The sequence below is a fragment of the Athene cunicularia genome (assembly GCF_003259725.1).
Source record: "Athene cunicularia isolate RWA chromosome 12 unlocalized genomic scaffold, athCun1 chr12_part1, whole genome shotgun sequence".
Lineage (NCBI taxonomy): Eukaryota > Metazoa > Chordata > Aves > Strigiformes > Strigidae > Athene > Athene cunicularia.
Window position 1 is genome coordinate 19315195 of NW_020799116.1, and position 18662 is coordinate 19333856.

Consider the following 18662-nt stretch of genomic DNA (forward strand, 5'->3'; position numbering starts at 1 on the left):
GCTGGGTGCAGCACCAAGGACTGGGGTGCCAGTGAGCAAGGGCCCCCCAGTCCTCTGGGGCTGCCTGTGTTGGAGACAAGGAAATGCAGCTTGGACAGGTCTTCTGCTGCCTTGAGGAGTAGTTAGCTGTTGCAGGTGGCCCTTCATCTCCAAATTCTGCTGTTCTCTCTCTCATCAGGCAGTGAACCTGCTCCCACTGGCTGCCACCATCAGCATCATCCTTCTCCATACAGGCCACACTCAGCCTTGTCACCCGTAGTCCCTGCCATGCTCACACACACACACTGTGCTTCAGCCAACCCGTCCCGTTCCACATCCTTGCCCAGGAGCTGCCCCTGCACCTCCTGGCGCTGCACAGGCAGCACTTGCTCAGCGTGGCTTCTCCTCTGACAGAGGGAGTCCCTTGCAGGCCACTACACAGCCCTGGCACCCTGGCCCAGCATGGCCGCATCCCCATGAGGGTCCCCAACACTGTCTGATGACCCAGCACTCCCTGGGTTCTGTGGGCAGGAAGGGGAGGGCTCTGCCCTGGTTGGGAAGCCCAGATGCCACCCAGTGAGACCCCACCTTTAGCCACTGAGCTCTTGCTAACTGCCAGGATGAATCCCACATTGGTCACCCCAGGCCTTGGGGCCATCCCCTGCTCCCAGCTCACACTCTGGCCTGTGAGTACACAGCACCAGGGGCACCCATCCCTCAGCTGGCAGGGAACACACTGCAGGACAGTGGCAATGCTGGGCAGGGCCACCAAGTGACCAAACCTGTCGCAGCCCCACTGCCATGGTTGCGACTCCCAAGGACCTCATCAGCAGAAAGCAAAACATGATGGGAATCTTCCAAAGCATCACATGCTTTTAAAACATACCATTTCAGGCAAGAGACAAGCACTGACAAATTTTCAGTTTTATTAAAAAAATTCTAGCAGCAAAACCTGTAACAATTTCAAAAAAAAAAAAAAAAAAAAAAAAAAAAAAAAAAAAAAAAAAAAGACCAAACCCCCAGAAGAACATGACACAGAGAGAAAAAGACAGAGATGGGGAGAGATGGGCTTGGGGTTTTCTCCACCATTCACTCAAGTTCCTTATAGCGGGCAAACATGACCCTCCTGACAGCATCACGGTAGGTCTCGCTGGACTGCCTCTTGCTGGGCTTCCCTTGGGCCCCCAGGCCAGGGCCCTTCTTCCTATTTTCTGCCTGAAAACAGACACAGCTTGTATTAGTGATTTCTCCTCTTTGCTGGCTGCCCATAAAGAAAAAGCTTCCCCTGGGTTGCTTTGGGACAGCTGACTGCTCCTGTGTGGATCCAGGAGAGAAGGAACAGCAAGTGTACTGTGTTCCTCCAAAAGCTGTTCAGGAAAAACTATTGTCGCTTTGCAGGCCACGGAAACACAGTCAGCAAATGCCCAGCGAGAATCAAACCACAGACTAACACGAGCATACGGTGGGCTGGGAGCGGGCAGCCAAAACAGGCAGCACTGGCAGGCGAGAGGCAGCTGTGTGCGAGCAGGGATCAAAACACAGCAAAGGAAAGTGCCAGCAAGAGAGCTGGGCTCCCGGGGAGCTGTTTGCAGTTAGCCTGCATTTGCACAAGCTCAGCTGTTCTCTCCTCTAATAGAGTTCCCGTGGGCTCTGGTAGCTCACTTTGAATTTCAACCAGTTTTTAACGACTGGCTTTTGCAGCCAGCATCTCAATTATTCAATAATACCTGCCTAGAGTTAACCCAGGAGAGCAGGCCCAAGGCTGAAAGTTTCTCTTGCTTTTAAGTCCGACTTACTGAACACCAGAGATGTCATCAATTAGGCTGAGAGATCAAAGTCCTGTGGGACTGAAGTGGGCACATGGCTTTGCCCAGCATGACTTGGAAGCAAGAAGAAAGCCCATCTCTAGGGCTCTTCTGTGAGGCCTTTATAGGAATTGTGCAAGGGCCGTGCTTTGCAGTCAGCTCCCCCATCCAGTCCATGGAGCCCTGGTCAGAGGTCAGACCTCCCAGAGCGCATGGCTGGAGCTGGCTCTTTGACAAAGCTCATTTTATGGCCACAAGAAACTCTCCATGAGGACTGAGCAACAGCTGGGGCTGGTTCCGGCTGTCTGCACTGAAGAGGAAATCTTGCCTTGTGTGTGTGGGCTCAAGCAAACACACGTCAAGAAGCCTCAAATATTTGCTTTTAATGATATACTCGACTACAAGCTGAATGTCGCAACGTGAGCTGCGCTGCAAGCCGCCTGCCCCTCGGCGAGGCACCGACACCAGGCAGCCAGGCAACAAACCTGCACCACAAGTGACCAAGTGACGGCAGCCGCAAAGGCACAGCTGCTCACGTGCCCCTGGGCAAGGGAGAGCTGTCCCTGCCCCAGGCCGCTTGTCAGATAAACCCTCTGCAGCAAATTAAGGTCACTGGGAGATCAGTCTGTCCCAGAAGGCAGGATCTACCCAACCCTGCCTATCCCAGAAGCCCCCTGATGGGGACTCTGCTCCTCATCAGACAGTTACCCCAGTATTCCCTTCCGAAGTCCAGAGTCCAGAACGGCAGCGAGAGCCTCACAAGCAGAGCAGACAAACTGCCTCACGTGCCCCGTGGCTTTGGCTGCAGTCACACCTCTCTGGAGCAGGGTCACCTTTACCCCCAGCTCACATGGCTGCACAGCACTGAGCTGGTGACCTGCTCAAACCCCAGTGGGCAGGTATTAATCAGACGTTCACACCCTCCCTACTCACTGCTACTCTATTCTCAGCCCCTCCAGATCCATATAAATTCTAACCTTTTCCCACCACCAACATACTTGCAGCCCCTCCCAGCCTACAAAGTTAATTAGCGTACACGTATTATTTCATCAAGTGGGCGCCGAGACTTGCAGCCTGACTCTTGTTCCAGCTGGGAACTCCCTCCAGCTGGCTTGGGGGACATTACCAGCTGCAGGACAGGGATGTGTTTTGAAAGGAAGGGAAGACTCACCTCCATTGGTGATGTTGTGCCCTGCTGGTTGTGGCCAAAGCCCTTCTTCCATCCCGTGGACTGCAACATTCGGTTCCCTTTGTTGTTACTATCAATCCTTGGGTCATAGTCACTGCAGAAGAGGCAGAATCAATTGTCATGTTTTGCAATGCTTCAAACACATACCACGGATTTTAGCTCTGCTAACAGCACCTTCTCCTGAGGGATATCCAAGCTGCTTGCAGGAAGCACACCGCCCAAGGAAACCAACTCTGTGGATTCTGTGTGAAGGCCTCAGACACCTTTGACCGCATAAATCCTTGTCCCACCTCAGGGGAAAATACACCAGGGCACAGGAAATGAGCTCAGGCTCCAAAACATTTATGGTATAAGCAAGCCAGGAGCATTCTGTGCTTGTGTTTCTCAATTCAAATTTTAGCAAGAGCTAGAAAGTGAAGTCTAATCCCTGATGTTCTGTTAGATCTTTGTTTTCTCCCAGTGCTGTGGTCATTTTGCTCAACAGATGTCAGACACCCTTTCTCCCACCTGGTCATTACTCATCCAAGATCATTAACCAAACCCCACAGTTTTGAAAAACCGCTCAGCACAAAAAATAGCTTCCTTCAGGCAAGTTCTGCTTTCTGGCTGCTGATGACACTGCACACAAACTGCTTTAGTTTATCCACAGCTATTACAGGAAAACATAGGAAAGAGAAGATGTGGATTTTTAAACTGCAAAAACAGAGGAAAGGTATCCTTCTGGGGTGCTGGACCAGAAGGGATCAGGCACATAATCAGTTGTCTTCCACACATGCCTAGCAGCTCCTCAGCCCACTGAACACGCGAGCTTGCAGCAGGCAGGCCTTTCGAGAGCTCTGCACAGCACGCACTTTCTTCCTCCACCTACTCTGAATGAGATGGAAACAGCTCCTAGTGTTCCTCTGAGTCAGTGGAACAGATGAAACGCAGCTTTGCTCTTTCTTTCAGTGGCTAGATGCCAGGACAGGAGGACAGCAAGTGCCTTAAGGACGGGGTGGATGGGAACAGTCTGCATTCCACTGCCTGTGCCTGGCCAGGCACACTCAAACTCCCCATCTCACACCTCCAGCACCAGGCAGCTTCTCTCTGCTCTCCCCTAAACCCTGGTTTCCTGCACCCTTGGCCTTCTCTTGCCCTCTCTGAGATGTCCTGCAGCACGACAGGCTCACACTTTGGGGAAATCTACCCATAAGAATCACAGCCTGTCTGGCTGTTACTCTTGCAGATCTACCTCCGGCTGATTCCTGGCCCTGGTGCACCAGCAGCACACGCGCCATCCTGGCATCAGCAGCCCCAGAGACCTAACCAAGAGCAGCCATTACCTCTCTGAGTCCCGGTCGTATCTGAGTCGTTTCCTCTCTGGTGAATCCATCTGCTGGAAATTCTCTCTCCGGTCATTTCCTTTGTCTTTATATCTCCCCTTCATAACAGAAAGAATAAAGTAAGTACAGGAGCTATGCAGTATTCAATACTCCACAGGAGACTGCTCTGCAGCCAAGTCTATCTCATCCTCAGCTAGCTGGAAATCTGTCCTAGGGACCCACAAACACTGAATATTTCTAGGACCCACAATCCACTTATTCTGTCCTGACAGCATCTGTTGGGCTGACACAGACCTGTGGTTGCAGCCTTCCAGCTATGGCACTTGGAGCAGCTCTGCTACCTTCCAAACAACGGACAGTTACAGCTCTCTCATTCCTAGACCCACACACCACACCAGTTTTAGATGGAAATTTGGGTCTCACTTAGCCCAGAGCCCACCATTAGCTTGCAGGACAACAGAACCACACTCTGGGAGCTTCTGGGAAGAGGAAGACCTTAGAAGTCACAGCACTATCTACAAGTCCAAGTGCAGAGTGTGCCCACAGTTCAGTCTAAGACCCTCTGAGAGGCATGTAATGGCTGCAGATACAGGTGCATAGGTGGAGGGTCTGCCTGCAACCAACATCCCCCTAGTGCAGACCCACAAACACATCTGCCCACCACCACCAACCCACCTCACGCTCTCTCTTCTCCAAATACGCCAGTTCCTGCTCAGATCGTTTGATCTTCATATGTATCTCCAGGTTTTGCTGGAAGGAGGAAAACAGTGGACAGTGTCAGCAAAAAATACAAGCTGTGAGGGTCAGCTGCTCCACCCATAAGGAGCACAGATAAAGCAGCACGCTCTTGCACCTGCACTACACCAGGTGCAGCAGCTTCTCCTGCAGCCCAGAGTACCTGCTCCCCCACAGAGGCCAGGAGCCCTTCCTCTCCACAGTAAGGAAGACAACCAGTCTTATTTTAACCTGCACGCAGTTTGGGCCTCCTAGAAGCAAGAGCTCAGAGACAGCACAGAACATGGGGGGGGGCATGTGCTAAGTTCTTACTGCTACCGCACTTGTGTGTGCCAGCACCCCACTCTCTCCAAGCCTTAACTATCTTCGTTACAGCTTAGAAAGTCACACCTTGATGTTATAGCACTCCTGTTGTAGGAACAAGCAGCTCACACAATGCTTTGAACACAGCTTGGACGGGCACTTTGCCTGCTACTGTGAAAATCCATCACTGCTCTTCCCACCCAACCGCTGCATTTCTCCCGTGCAGATCCCAGAGCCGTTCAGCCGAAGGCAGCTTGCAGCACACACACAGCCCCCCAGCCACCAGCTCCCCCACACCTTGTGCAGGTTGGAAAGCTGCTGGTGCTTGATGAGTACTTCCTTGTTGGGAAACTGCCTCCTGCACAGCAAGCAGGCCAGCTTGTTCCAGTCGGTCAGCTTGTCATCACTGGCCTTGGCCTTCCTCGGCTGCTCCTCGCGTTGTGCTGGGGGGTGGGGAGGCGGCAGCCACTGAGCCTGTGACTGCTCCTCCTCTTCCTCCTCCTCTTCATTGTCACTGTCTCCTCCATACTCTCCCAGAAGTCCTATCAGAGGGTTCACCACCTTGGGCTGAGGGAAGGGGCAGAAAAGTGTGACAATCTGTAACATCAAGCCTGCCCTGTCATGTAGGGATCTGCTTCTCCCCAACCAATCTCCCCACAACTTCTGTCTCCATTCCCAAGAGTCTGAGAGCAGCATCCCAGCAGCACAGACCGGGAATGGAAAGAAGCTGGCTGACCAGCACTTAAACACCACAGGGCAGAAACCTTTCTGTTCTCTAGACAGGCTGTGCCTTGGTGCCAGGCTTTCCCAACCTGCCACACACCTAAGCACAAGCTGACTGAAGTAGCAGCTATTTGGCAGGGAGTTGCTGTCAGTCACTTCCTCTAGCAATGGAGATCAGTGAGGTTTGGCCTTCCTTAATCTGGAGGCGGCTGGAAGTTTTCTGCCTGAGGACTGCTTCAGTGAGAAGACATGGCTTAAATGCAGGTATTAAATTTCCCCATGCTAGAAGCACACAAACAAGCTCAGAGTTATAAACCGAACTACCTTCACTATTCCATCTCCAATGGTCCCTCCTCTGGCATGAGAAGCTGGCAGCTCTGCCATCCAAGGTGATGGCCAGGTTCTGGTGAGCCTCTCTAGCACTGTACCCAGGCCCAAACAAGGCAAAACCAAATCCTATGAAGGCACTTACAGGGGCTGCACTCTCATCCTTTTTCACAGAGGGAGGTAATGGTTTTTTAAAGACGTCTTCTGCAGAGAACTTTTCCTCTCCAGTCTCATTCTGAAACAAGATGAGGTGTTAAGACCACCATAGCATGGACTCAGTGTACACAACAGCTAAACACTCATTTAAACAGGCCTCCAAGGAAACCAGGCAGTTGGCAGAAATGAGGTGGTGTTTTTGGTGGGAGACATTCCTGTTCTGGGGAATTCACAGCTTTCCTGGAGCTATGCCCTTGGTTTCAGGGACAGCTGCAGCAGCTCACCATGCTGTCCCAAGTGGCTGGACTGTGGTGCTGACACCAGCTCCAGCTGTGCCTCAGACCAGTGAAGAAACTGGGGCAGGGCCAGGTCACACTTGGACACATCTGTGTGTGCACAATGGACATGGGGACCAGGCACAAAGCCACCCCCATAGCCAGCCAGCATGGGAGCAGAGAAACCCACCACTCCAGGAAGAGTTACAGTCCTGCTTGCCTGTGAGAGGTGAGACTAAGCACAAGTACTTAGGGGAGGGGAAAGGATGACACCCATTTTCGCTGCTGTGTCTGTGGCACAATATATGGTCAGGCTCAACAAGGATGGTGGTGTTTTCGGGATCTTCCTTACACTGGACACACAACACCAGAGACTACAGTCACCCAATACTGCAACAGGATGAGCCTGCGATGCTCACTTGTATGCTCAGCAGCACAGAGTAGGCTGGGGTGAGGCTTCACATCCACTTGCTTTACAGAGAACTAGTCTGAAGCCCTGGACATGCTCTAATTTAGCGGTTTGTTAGCTACTCCTGTTTGACTGTGGAAGACAGTGTAAGAAGTGTAAGACAGTGTAAGCTGTGCAACAACTTACTGGGCCTGCACTCTCATCCTTTTTCACAGAGGGAGGCAATGGCTTTTTGAAGACATCCTCTGCAAAGAACCTCTCTTCTCCAGGCTCATTCTGAAAAAAACAAGATGGGGCATTAGGCCATCAACAGCACAGGGGTCATAAAGTGCACAGAGCAACCAAGAAGCTACTTCTGAGCATCCACAGAAACTGGGCAGCCAGGAGAAATGATGGGAAGAATTCTACTGGAGGTGCTTCCATCCTCCACTCAGACAAGACCGTGTTTCCCCTAGGTTAGTGATCCTGAAAGTAGACATTCTCCGTACCATGGAGACTCCTTGGCTGGCCTCTGGGACAATTACACCCCTTGGGTCCCAACTGCCCAGGACAGGTCATGCCACAGAGCATATCCAGACTGAAAGGCATAGAAGAAAACAAAGTTTTCTGCATTCATGGCTAAATCACTTCTATCAATTCTCCAGGCATTCCTCAGGCCCAGTCAGTATCACAGCACTGGGCTGTGCTCAAACATCACTTTGGGGAGCTACTCCCAACCAGCAGCTCCCACACTGGGGAGACACTGTTTGCTCTCTGGCAGCAGCACTGAAGGGCACTGTCCCACAGCTGGAGCTCTGAGGGGACCACACAGGCTGTATCTGCATTTGAGCTCAGTTCACCTTTGCAGTCCATCTTCACTGCCTGCCTCATCTTTCTGCCTGTCTGTGATGTTTGCAGGGGGCAGAAACTACAGTTAGGAGAGAGCTCAGTCTCTGTTATTATCTGATTTGGTAAGTTTAAACTTCTCAGCTATTTTATTGTTGGCTCTATTACAATAGCTGTGTGCTTTCAGCAGTGGGAGTGAAATGCATGTCTCAGTTACCTGAATGTTTCTGAATCCTTTATGATAAGGAAGGGATGAGAAGCCCTGACTTAATGTCACAAGAGAAAAAAATTCAGGAACTTACTCCCACCTGGCTGGACAACCACCATGTTCCTGGCCTGCTGCTGACCCCATGTATTTCATCGTCTTCTCTCACCGTCTCTCCCCTTTCGAATTCTCTATAAATTACTCTCTATTTTCTGACCTCTCTTATCTCAGCCTCCTGGCTTCAGATCTCTGATCATTCTGATGCCTGAGGGATTTACCTTAGCCGAAGTACTTTTCCCTTTCTCCTTTTTGTCCCTATTGTCCCTGCTGTGTGGCTCCTTCCTTTCATTTGTCCGTTCTTGGCTCCCATGCCTCCGCCTTCTGCTCTCTGTAGGTGATGAGCAGGCTTCTCGATCTATCGTGACTTCTCTCTGAAAGAGGCATTTAGAACAGACTTAGTCAAACCCCTGCAATCTCCTTATCAGGTTTACTGGCCTTAGGCTGGGGAGACCAGCCCAGTAAGAAGGGACAGCAGAGCCTCAGGCAGCTGAGGGCAAAGGCTTCAGAACTCTGCTGGGGCAGAAGACAGTCTACCACAGCCAGGTCATCAGAGCACTGCCCTGCTCGCCCAGAATATGAACATCTCCAGTAGCACAAAACCAAGATGATAGTCCCAGAGAACATCTGCTGATGGCGCTTTTTTAGCATCATTGTGTCCTGGTTCGGCTAGGATAGGGTTAGGTTTCCCCAGCAGAGAGAGAGGGGGAAGGAATCTCCAGCCGGGTTATTCATGCCATGCTGGCATCAGGTCCAGGGGTGGAACCTTTTTACTTGCTCTTTGGTGGGCTTGATGGCGGGAACCTGTTCTGTGACCATTTAGCAGTATTTCTCTGTATATCGTTTGTCTTGTTCACTATTATTGCTGTTTATTGTTGTTATCATTGCTACTGTTGTTGTTCAGATTGTTTTATCACACTGTTGTATCAAATTTCTTCTTATTTTACCCCGGGGTTTGTGCCTCACTGCCAGCCCGACCAGCTGCGGGTGGGGGAAGGGCAACAGCAACATGTTCTCCAGCCCCGGCAGGGCTTAAACCATTACACCATGTAACTGTTGTTGGCTGGGGTCGGGGAGCAAAGAGACCACAGATGAAAACTGAGCTCTGTTATCCGTCTCTTAATACAGAGTCACATATCACATGTCTTCAGTAAAATCTAGCAAGGATGCTCTGCCCATATGTCTACTCAGTGAAGAGGGGACCTCCAGAGGCAGGGCTTCAGAGGCCAGAGGCACCTACAGTAACTGGTTCAACGCACAGGCAATGGGTTCCTAGCCTCTCATTAAGTTGATATTTTAGAACGTGTATCCCTTCATACAGGTCAGAAGACTGAGTGAGAGAAACCTCTATACTGCCCTGTGCTAGCCTGTCTTCAGGATCTAGCTGCAAAATCTCTCCAGAGAAGAGCAGTTTCCAAGAACAGGCTGTGTGTAAAGCTTCCTTTCTACGCACTCACCTGAGTTCTGGGGTCATAGTATGTCCCAGCTATGGGATCATAGTAATTCCCAGTTTCAGGATCATAAATGTATGTGGACACATCTGATGGAGCTGAACAGAGAGACAAGAGTTAACACCAGAATCTTCCAAAGGCAGAACTTGCATTTTACAACAAAAGCATGAGCAAATATTACACTGGTGGAAGGATCAAGCGTGGGAAAGAAGAATTTTTCTCTCCTGGCAAGAGAGGTATGAGTATCTTCATATCACTTGATCTACATCTTTTCTTTTAAGGAGCAAGAAGGGAGATAGGCTTTCAAATTCTCTTTCTAAACCAAATTTTTCTGGTTTGGGACTCTGGCAAAACTTCCATATCAAAACACACTCACAGGGGCTGTGCTGAGATCACTAGACCACAACAGTTGACCCGAGCAAAGACACAAAATCCAGTAATTTCCCTAAGAATGGGGTAATGAGTAAAAGGGTCTGTGTCCACCCACCCCTGTGAACAAGGAAGATTTGTGCTCTTTCAAACAGTCTGCTGCTTGAAGTGATGGCACTCCCCACATCCCTTCCGCCCGTGGGTGAATGAAAGGAAAAGGGGAGCAAACTGTTTCTACAGGAAAAGCCAAAGGCCTTAAGGGTACGTCCATAACACGAGGAATGCTTCTCCTTTCTGAAGTGTTATTAGACAGAGCTCAGCGATACTACATGTAAGTTAGTAAAACAATCAAGAATGTTCTTCCAGCTACTGGCACTGCTGCATAAAGTGTATTTTCTTCCGTCTCATCTCGTAATTGCCAGGCTGATTTTATCCCACCAGTTTACCACAACAAGGAAAAGCACGCAGCAAGTTTCCTTTATCTGCCCGTAGTTTTGCACAGTAAGAGAGAAACACATCATCAGATAGGAAAATGTGACTAAACAAAGTTGGCAAAGGAACTCAGAAGTGGGTGTAGCAAACAAACCTACTCCTAGCCTTTAAAAATATTTTTGGGCTGATTTCTACATGTCAGTGCCCTTTTAAGGAAGAAAAGTCTCCACAGTAGGAGTGAGGCAGAGCTTAACTTACACTGTGCTCTGGTGCGTCTCTGTGATTCGCCACCCCTCCTGTCTCTCATGCCCCTTCTGCCCTGGAGTAATTGAACAACACAAACAGATCAGAGACTCTTTGACAAACATCATATTGCTTCTCCTCCCTCTCACAGGCCCAAAGTTCAGGAAAACAGCTTATTTAGCTACCCTAAATAGAGCACAAGCAGACATAGCTTTTCACATACAGAGCAATGGACAGTGTTGCTAAGCACAAGACCTCTGTAGCTTCCATAAATCTTTAAATGAGGTGCTCATGGCAATCCGTACCAAAGCCTCCCGCCTGTTCAGTACAAAGAGCCCTGCAGTCTAGTAACCACCCCGGGAGAAGAGACATTGACACCGGGAACTGAGATCAGTCATCAGTTAAGTCACTCTGTAAAAGCATGGTAGAGAGTAATCCAGCCCCAAACTCCCTCAAGCAGCATCTGCACTCTGACTTGCACTTCTATGCAGATTATAAGTGTTAGGGGCAGAGTAGCTGTGAAGAGCATACTTGAGCATTACTCTTCAAGCATGTTCAACTTTCAGCAGCCCAAAGGGAAAAAGCCTAACAAGGCCAAGTCTATCACCCCCAGTGCTCCCTCCCTTTCTGGTGACCTGAAGGGAAGCTGTGCAGACCTACCGGGCCATAGTAGGAATTGTCACCATGCTCCCCATAGTCATTCCTGTTGAGATAAAGGTTGCAGGTTAATGTCAGTCTGGCTTCACATTAATGTCAGTATATTCAAAATGATCAGCAGGACCCATAAAGGCAGAAAGACCATCTTTGTTAGCCACACGCTGGATTGTGTCTGTCCCAGTAGACAGAGACTTTGCAGATCACTGTCACCACAAGAGTTATGACCACACTCTTGTGTCCACAAAAATGCATCTCTCAACTGCTTTTTGAAAAGCTAAACCCATTAATTCCCTCACAATGGGATGCGATGGCTGGACAACAAGAGGCCATGCAATATGATGATTAATCCCATACTGCTCAAGCACCAAAGTTTCTTCTAGCTCTGATGCCCTCACCTCTTCAACACATTTTTAGGCTGTAATAATTCATGTGCCAACCTTTAAGCACCTGGTCTGACAACACAGCTCTAGCCTTGCAGCACACTGCATGAAGGACAAGCCTACTGCCTCATCTGTCTATACCTTCTCCTCCCTGTAGCAAGATTCACTTCCACTGTACGTCCATCAATGCAGATAGGGGGATCCAGATTCTGCAGTATCTTTAGCAACCTCAGTGCTTCCTGTAAAAGGAAATGAGAATTTCACATCCATGAGAAGGAAACATAACCCCATTTCCCAACTCCAGCCTGCCTGAAAGGAAGACTTTGTGCTTCCGTGATGATCACAGTAGGACAAGAAAAACACCACCTTTGTATGAATATTAGTGAAAGGTATTTAGGATGCAACAAAAAGCATAAATGCATAGGTTCTCTGCTTGTCCTATGACCATTTTCAGCAGCCAACTAGGGACTATATTCCAGTAGGGCTGCTAGACAATGTAGCACCGTGGCTAATGTTCCCCAGAGGGGGCGTTTGGTGAACACCCTCTGGACAAATGCCAAAGCATAGCTATGGGGTCTGGGAGTCACCCAGAACTAGAAAATGTGAACCCTCCAATGTGGGACTGCCTGTTAATGAAGATTCTTGCCTTCTGCAGACGGAAACCATTGAATTCAAGTTCCCTGCAAACAAAGTATCTGTGCAAGAGGTGTTCAAGTTTAAGAGGGTCTACAAAGAAATGTATTGAGGCAAGAAACTCACTCAGCATCACAGCTTGTGACAACAGACAGTCCTTGGCTCCTAAAGCCAGAGAGCAACAGCTGTATCAGATATTCCCTGTACCTAGCCAGACAAGCAGAAGAGAGGACTCACTCCAGGACAGCTGCATCACAAGTACAGCTACTTCTATTTCTGTGGTTTCTCTACTTCTACAGACTAGAGATGCCAACAGAGAGAGCATGCGAAAGCAGGAAACTACTTACAGCATGTGAATCCAGTTCAATGAAGCCATAGGTCTGCCCCATCCGTCCAGCCTTGTTTTTCATGATGCGCACACTGGATGTGGAGAGACGCACGTATGGGGCCAGGAGCCCCACAATCACTTCTGGTGGGGTGAATCGAGTAATACGCTTCAGCATAATTGCTGTGCAGCACAATGAGGGAAGTGGCCAGGAAAGAAAAAGCAGTAAAAAAAAGATAATTCAAATCTAAGTTTATTATGACAGCACAGGTAAAACTAAATCCACTCAAAGCCACAGCATGGCTTCCTGCGGTTGAGTCTGGAAGCCATTGCTTTTTTCTCTCCACTTTGGAAGATGCTCAGAGTAGTGCCTCCAATTGCTAACCTTTCCTTCCCAGAAAACAGAGCAGAAGGTGGACCCCTCCACAGAGGAGCTCAGCCCAGGGTACCTTCTGGCCAAAGAGACTATTGATGCTGTGCTAAGTTAACTGCACCATCCTGAAGCCACTTGCCCTGAACTAACTTTCCTAAAGGCAATTCACCAGCACTGTTGGAGCTGGACAGCCCACCGTTACTTGATGCCATGGATTTGCACAACATAGAAACAGCCTCCAGAGGTTTTAGTGAAATGCTGCCCTTTCTGCAGATGGCCTCACAGAGTGCAAGCAAGAGAAATCCAAATTGGGCCCTGTGTCACTCACTTCTGCTTCCTCCACCATCCTGTGGTGTGGCTTCCTCTGCTTCTCTCTGAGAAGGCAGCTCCTGGTGCCGGTCCATGTCCCTTCTTTTCTCCTGTGAGGGCCGTCGCTCTCTCCCTTCATCTCTCTTCCTTGGCTCCTGTTCCTGAGGCTGACACTCCTGCTGTGGAGCAGGAACAGAGGGCTGGACAGGCTGCTTTGGAGATCCTGGTTGTCCTGATAACTCCTGCTCAGGTTTTTCAAGCTTTGTCTCTGCTATCAGAGAGGAGAAATGGACTGGTATCACATACAGTGTTTCAGCATGTATTCTTCTCCTGTTTTTTGGCCACTGCAGCAGCACACCTTATAAAAGGCTAACCTGTTCTGCCCTTTGCATACCCCCATGTCTTAACGCACTGCAGACACACAGCATGTAAAAGACAAGCTAGATACTGCTCACACTTCCACTGCCTAGTTTCATGTTGGGCTCCTTTACCTGACCTCTCCTGTCAGAGACAAGAGGCTTTCTGGTCTCCTTTTAGGATAGGCTTTTGCCTAGGATAACATGAATCAAGGACGAGTTTGATATGTTCATCCCACATGCAGAACAACCTGCAATAGCAGTGATATCCTTACTATGTCTGATGTATTCCTGAACACCCATAGCTGAGCAGTATCAGCTAGTAACTGTCACCCTATCTTTACACTACAGGAAAACTGGGTGCAGACCCCTATGATCTCTAAGTGGAATGCATCACAAAATAATCACTGATTTTGATCAGGTGCCTACTTACCACAGATGAGGCAGATATTATGTGGAAACACCCTGCCCCTCAGCCTAGCTATGCAATACAGAGAAGATAAATCCTATCGAGTTTCTGTGCTTGAAGGGCCTCTGAAGCATCTGGCTTCACTTCAAAAGAGATTGCTACCTGAGCTTCTAAAGCTGTTGGAAAGGGAAGCCAAAGCTGTGTGGCTGCAAAGTCAGACATCACCAGCCCTGCACCTGCTGCTGAAGCCTCTTCCCACAAAGAGAAAAATGAGAGTGCAAGACTTGGCACAGCGAAGCTTCACTCTTCAGTGTCACCCAGAGCACTACCCCGCTCTCGTTCTGTTTGGGCAGTGGGCAACACAGCAGAACACACACTGATTTTATACATAAACGTTGGGAAAGCTGCACACTGACTTAAGCTTGGCTGTTAGCACAGCTCATGTTGGACAGGCCTGTACTAATTTGTTTGCAGTTTGCAGCTTGCAGAGCTTTGGCTACACTTCATGAGCAGAACCTCACATAAAATTTGCATATGAAACCAGTCTGCATGTGCAGCCGTGAAAACTGCCCATGCAAATCACACAGACATAAGCACAACCCCAGAGATAGGGAGAAATTCTCTTACCGAATTCTTGCTCAGCTGATGTGTCCTCTCCCTCAGAACCACCTCTGGGCTCTGGGCCTGCCCTGCTCCCTGTAAGAGGCATATTAAAGTTCATTTCAAGACCGTCAGTCACAAAGCACACAAGAACTCATGCAAAGCTGCAGTAATGTCTGTATATGTCTAGAGAGTTGCTTTGTTTCACCCAGCAATTAAAGGACAGTCACAGAGAGGTTACCTTATTACATGTTTCTACAATCAACAGACGCAGGTCAGTAAGAAGCACACACCACAATCTGTCTTCACAGCATCTTAAAGGCTCTGTTTAATTTGCTCCTCGGCAGTTTTATGACAATCCACAGTTGTGTTGGGCCAGCTATGCGAAATCTGCCTTCATAATGCTGATGGAGGAGCCACAGTGCAAGGAAAGCACAACCACAGGGACAGTGCTTCAGTAAATAAAGAGCTCTGCATCAGCAGTTACTTTAATGCCCTTCTGTCTGGGGTATACAGGTAAGAAATACAAAACATCCGAAGTCTGCTCAAAGATACAGAGTCAAAGCTTACAGAGTGCCTGAAATACCTGCTCATCCCAAAGAAATCAGCTCCTCAAGGGAAGGTGTTTTAGCTCTCGTGCCCTCCCACCCAAAAAGCAGAGGAGAAGCTCCTGGAGGAGCAGAACTCATTTCCATGTACTTCTTACGGACAACAAGGTGAATTTAGCAATTCAAATCCTGGATTAACCACCAATCTGAGAGCCTTAAAAGAATAATACTAAAAAATGTGCAACTGCATCTCCCTAGGAAGGTGGGTTGAGGGGAAGCCATCTCACCTATGGCCAGCAGTACTAGCTCACAGTCCTGGAGGACACACCACCTGTAACTCTGTGGATGAAGGACAATGGCAGAGCAATAGGAAGGAAAGCCTTTGTGCAGTAAGACACCTCTCTACCAAGTCTCACAAGAACAGAGAACCTGGTAGCAACACAGCCACATGTAACATCTTTAGTGTGGATAGGGAAAAGGGTCTAAATGAAGCAAAACTAATAATCCTCCTACACAGTGTTCAGCTAGTCCTCCAAGAGGGATGACACAGGGAAGCCAGAAGAGAAACTTACTTGTCAGGACAGATGAAACTTTTAACCGATCAAGCACAGAGGACTAGATAATACTCACCATCTCTGGGCAGCTTGCAATAGGAGCAGGAAGATCTGTAGCCCACAGTACACACCTTACACTGCAATGGAAGATGGACAGCATGAGGAAGTCATGTTTTGAAGGCAGTGTACAACTGCTGTTGTACTGCTTTGAAGTACAACTTCCTCCAGAATGCCAGGCTCTGCAATGCTTTCAGAAGGTAAGTAACAGCCACAAAAAAGTTAAAGTGAGAGCTTGAGACAGGATGGGTAATGGCCGCAGGAGCCCTGGTTGGAATGGAATGCTCACATGGCTCACAACTGGGATTGCCTTAAGGATTTTCACACAACTTCTGAGAACAGATTTGTTCCCACCATGGAGGTACCTCAGAAGTCCTTGAGATGGGACCCTTCCTCCTCTCAAGTGACACTGGACCAAAAGGATGCATGTTAGCACCATACTGCTAGCTGCCATGTTGTTTAAAAGGATCCAAAGTTACCTTTGTGTTCTCTAATCTTAACTCACTCCTAAAGCAGTGACAAAGACCTTAGCTGAGCTAAACTGTAGATACTGATGTAATTTGTTGCACAGGGAGAGACAGTGAAGAGATGTTTGCTAACCAAGAGGTAGTGTACAGACTTGGATGGTTATCCTACCCAGAACCACCATGGGAAAGAGCCAAGTGCCCTGTCTTCACAGCTCTCTCTGAACACAGCATTCCTAACTTCCTCTTCAAGCTCTTTGTAAATGCATTGCTTCTCTTTCGCATCATTCTTTTTTCCTCTAACTGAAGCTCTGCAAATGCTCTGGGGCACAAGGAAGCTCTTTCAGGCCATGCTTATGCACAGCAACAGTAGGGACATACACTCCAGCTGCTTCTCATTGTACTGAGAGCTGTTGTGAAACCACTGCCTGAAACTCCATCTCCACTTGATCTCTGGAGCATTGGAAGCACAGACAAGGCACCAAACAACAGCTCTGCTGGCAGCTGGAGTGCATCCCATTAGCCTGGATAAGGGTCTTTGTAGCCCAGTGGTCAAGATGGGAGTCTAACTAGAACCAATCCCTTCCTGCCCTGCTGCAAGCTCCTGGTCTGCAGTCAGTGGGAATGCAGGCAACAACCCTGCCCTCTGCTCCAGCACTCCTCCCCAGCCTCCTGCAAGCGTCTCTTCTGGGGGAACTGCGCGAAGGGCATGGGAACAAAACTGACCCTTGGGCAACTGTGCGTCCCCAGACACGGGCCAGTTCCAGTCTGTACTAACCGCTGCCTGGACTTGGACTCATTTCCATGCTTCCTTCCCTGCTGTGCTTACTACACTCAAATCTAGATCACAGGTTCCCACGTGAGACAGAGGGGTGGTTTGCTCTGTTAGGGTGATGAAAGCTCTGGTTACCTGGGCAGTGACAACACTTGAGGTTACACCTGTGAACCAAAGTGAAAGCCTGTTCCTTTCTGGTTGGAAAAAATCTCTGCCTCGTTTTGTTTTTTAAGGAGAAAGGCTCCACAACCTATTTCCCCCACATTAAAAGGGAACCACTGCATAGGGACTTAACTGCTTTGTGCATAAACCACCAGCTAACTGTACCAAAGTAACATGCACTCACAGATGGTATCAAAAACAAGGCAGGGAAAACTACAGACGTTTAGAAGAGGTAAGACCTTCAGGACAGGTATTACTCTTAAGGACCTTCAGCCACTGAGCGACTATCTAACAATCCTCTGCTGCCACTGCCATGAGAGCCAGCAGGGGAAGCACAACACAGCTCTCTGATTGCATACTTACACGTTTGCAGCGCCAAAACTCTGGGCACGGAGTGTACTCAAGGGTCACTTCTTTGCCACCAATCGAAAGAGTTCCCTGTTGAGACAAGGGGGTAAATGACGAATGGACCCAGCACACACAGATTACTCAGAGGCAAAGAAAGGGGTTAAAGCTCTGGTTCCTAAAGGTTTTACAAGTGAAACAGGGTGAAAGGGGGAGAAAGTCTCCTGCTTCAGTTAGCTGGAGCTTTGCCATGGAAGTGGAAGGGAAACTGCCTGTGCCTTACTCTAGCACGGGGCCACAAAGCTGCATGTTAGCTCCAGAGGAACTGGGCAGAAGAGGCTTTGCCACCTCCCAGGAAGAGCAGAGACAGAGTAACAAGAGCATAAGAGAGAAACTGCTTTCACCTGCTTTTGTCCACATGCTAGAAAGGGGCAGCTGGACAGCCTCCTTCACACCAGCCACCACCAGGCTGGCCTCAAGGCAGGTACTTAAAGAGGAATACAAGGGAAAATGCCACTGAGGTGAGAGAATTTTCATGCTTGGATTAGTCTTCATGTCACTCATGAAACCCTGGAAACCCTGGCTTTCCTTCAGAGAAGTATGCCAGCTCATGGCAAAGCCACTGGCTCCGCGGCCAGCAGAGCTGCTACTCTGCTGGCAGTCCCTGGTGGGGCTGGCCTCCCACCTTGCAGCCCCAGCAGAGGAGCTCCACTGCCTGCAAAGACACTGCTTTCAGCTCCACGCATGATGCTTTGGAGAGATGTCAGGAGCCCAACAAATCCACAAGCTTTGCTGAAATGCAGATGATTTAAGGGTGAAATGAAGTCATAGGTGCAAGTCCCCCAGCTCCTGCCTGGAGCAGCCCATAAAAGCAGTGAGCAGCAAGGATTCCTGGTGGCTCTCATCTACC

The 18662-nt window shown here is 49.2% G+C and overlaps 1 protein-coding gene across 1 annotated transcript in view; it reads right to left on the reverse strand.

Annotated features, from left to right (window-relative positions):
* Nucleotides 1–888: 888 nt before the first annotated feature.
* The window catches only part of RBM6 (RNA binding motif protein 6), a 55587-nt gene continuing 37813 nt past the window's right edge, over nt 889–18662 (reverse strand). The window contains exons 7-23 of the mRNA XM_026857311.1: nt 17771–17845; nt 16026–16086; nt 14875–14943; nt 13502–13753; nt 12823–12983; nt 11984–12081; nt 11466–11508; nt 10821–10881; nt 9768–9859; nt 8532–8684; nt 7410–7499; nt 6529–6618; nt 5631–5900; nt 4971–5045; nt 4296–4393; nt 2956–3067; nt 889–1194 (exon numbers count right to left, since the gene is read on the reverse strand). Coding sequence (XP_026713112.1) covers nt 1069–1194; nt 2956–3067; nt 4296–4393; nt 4971–5045; nt 5631–5900; nt 6529–6618; nt 7410–7499; nt 8532–8684; nt 9768–9859; nt 10821–10881; nt 11466–11508; nt 11984–12081; nt 12823–12983; nt 13502–13753; nt 14875–14943; nt 16026–16086; nt 17771–17845 — 1926 coding nt within the window. The 3' untranslated portion in view covers nt 889–1068. The remainder of the gene's footprint in view (nt 1195–2955; nt 3068–4295; nt 4394–4970; nt 5046–5630; nt 5901–6528; nt 6619–7409; nt 7500–8531; nt 8685–9767; nt 9860–10820; nt 10882–11465; nt 11509–11983; nt 12082–12822; nt 12984–13501; nt 13754–14874; nt 14944–16025; nt 16087–17770; nt 17846–18662) is intronic.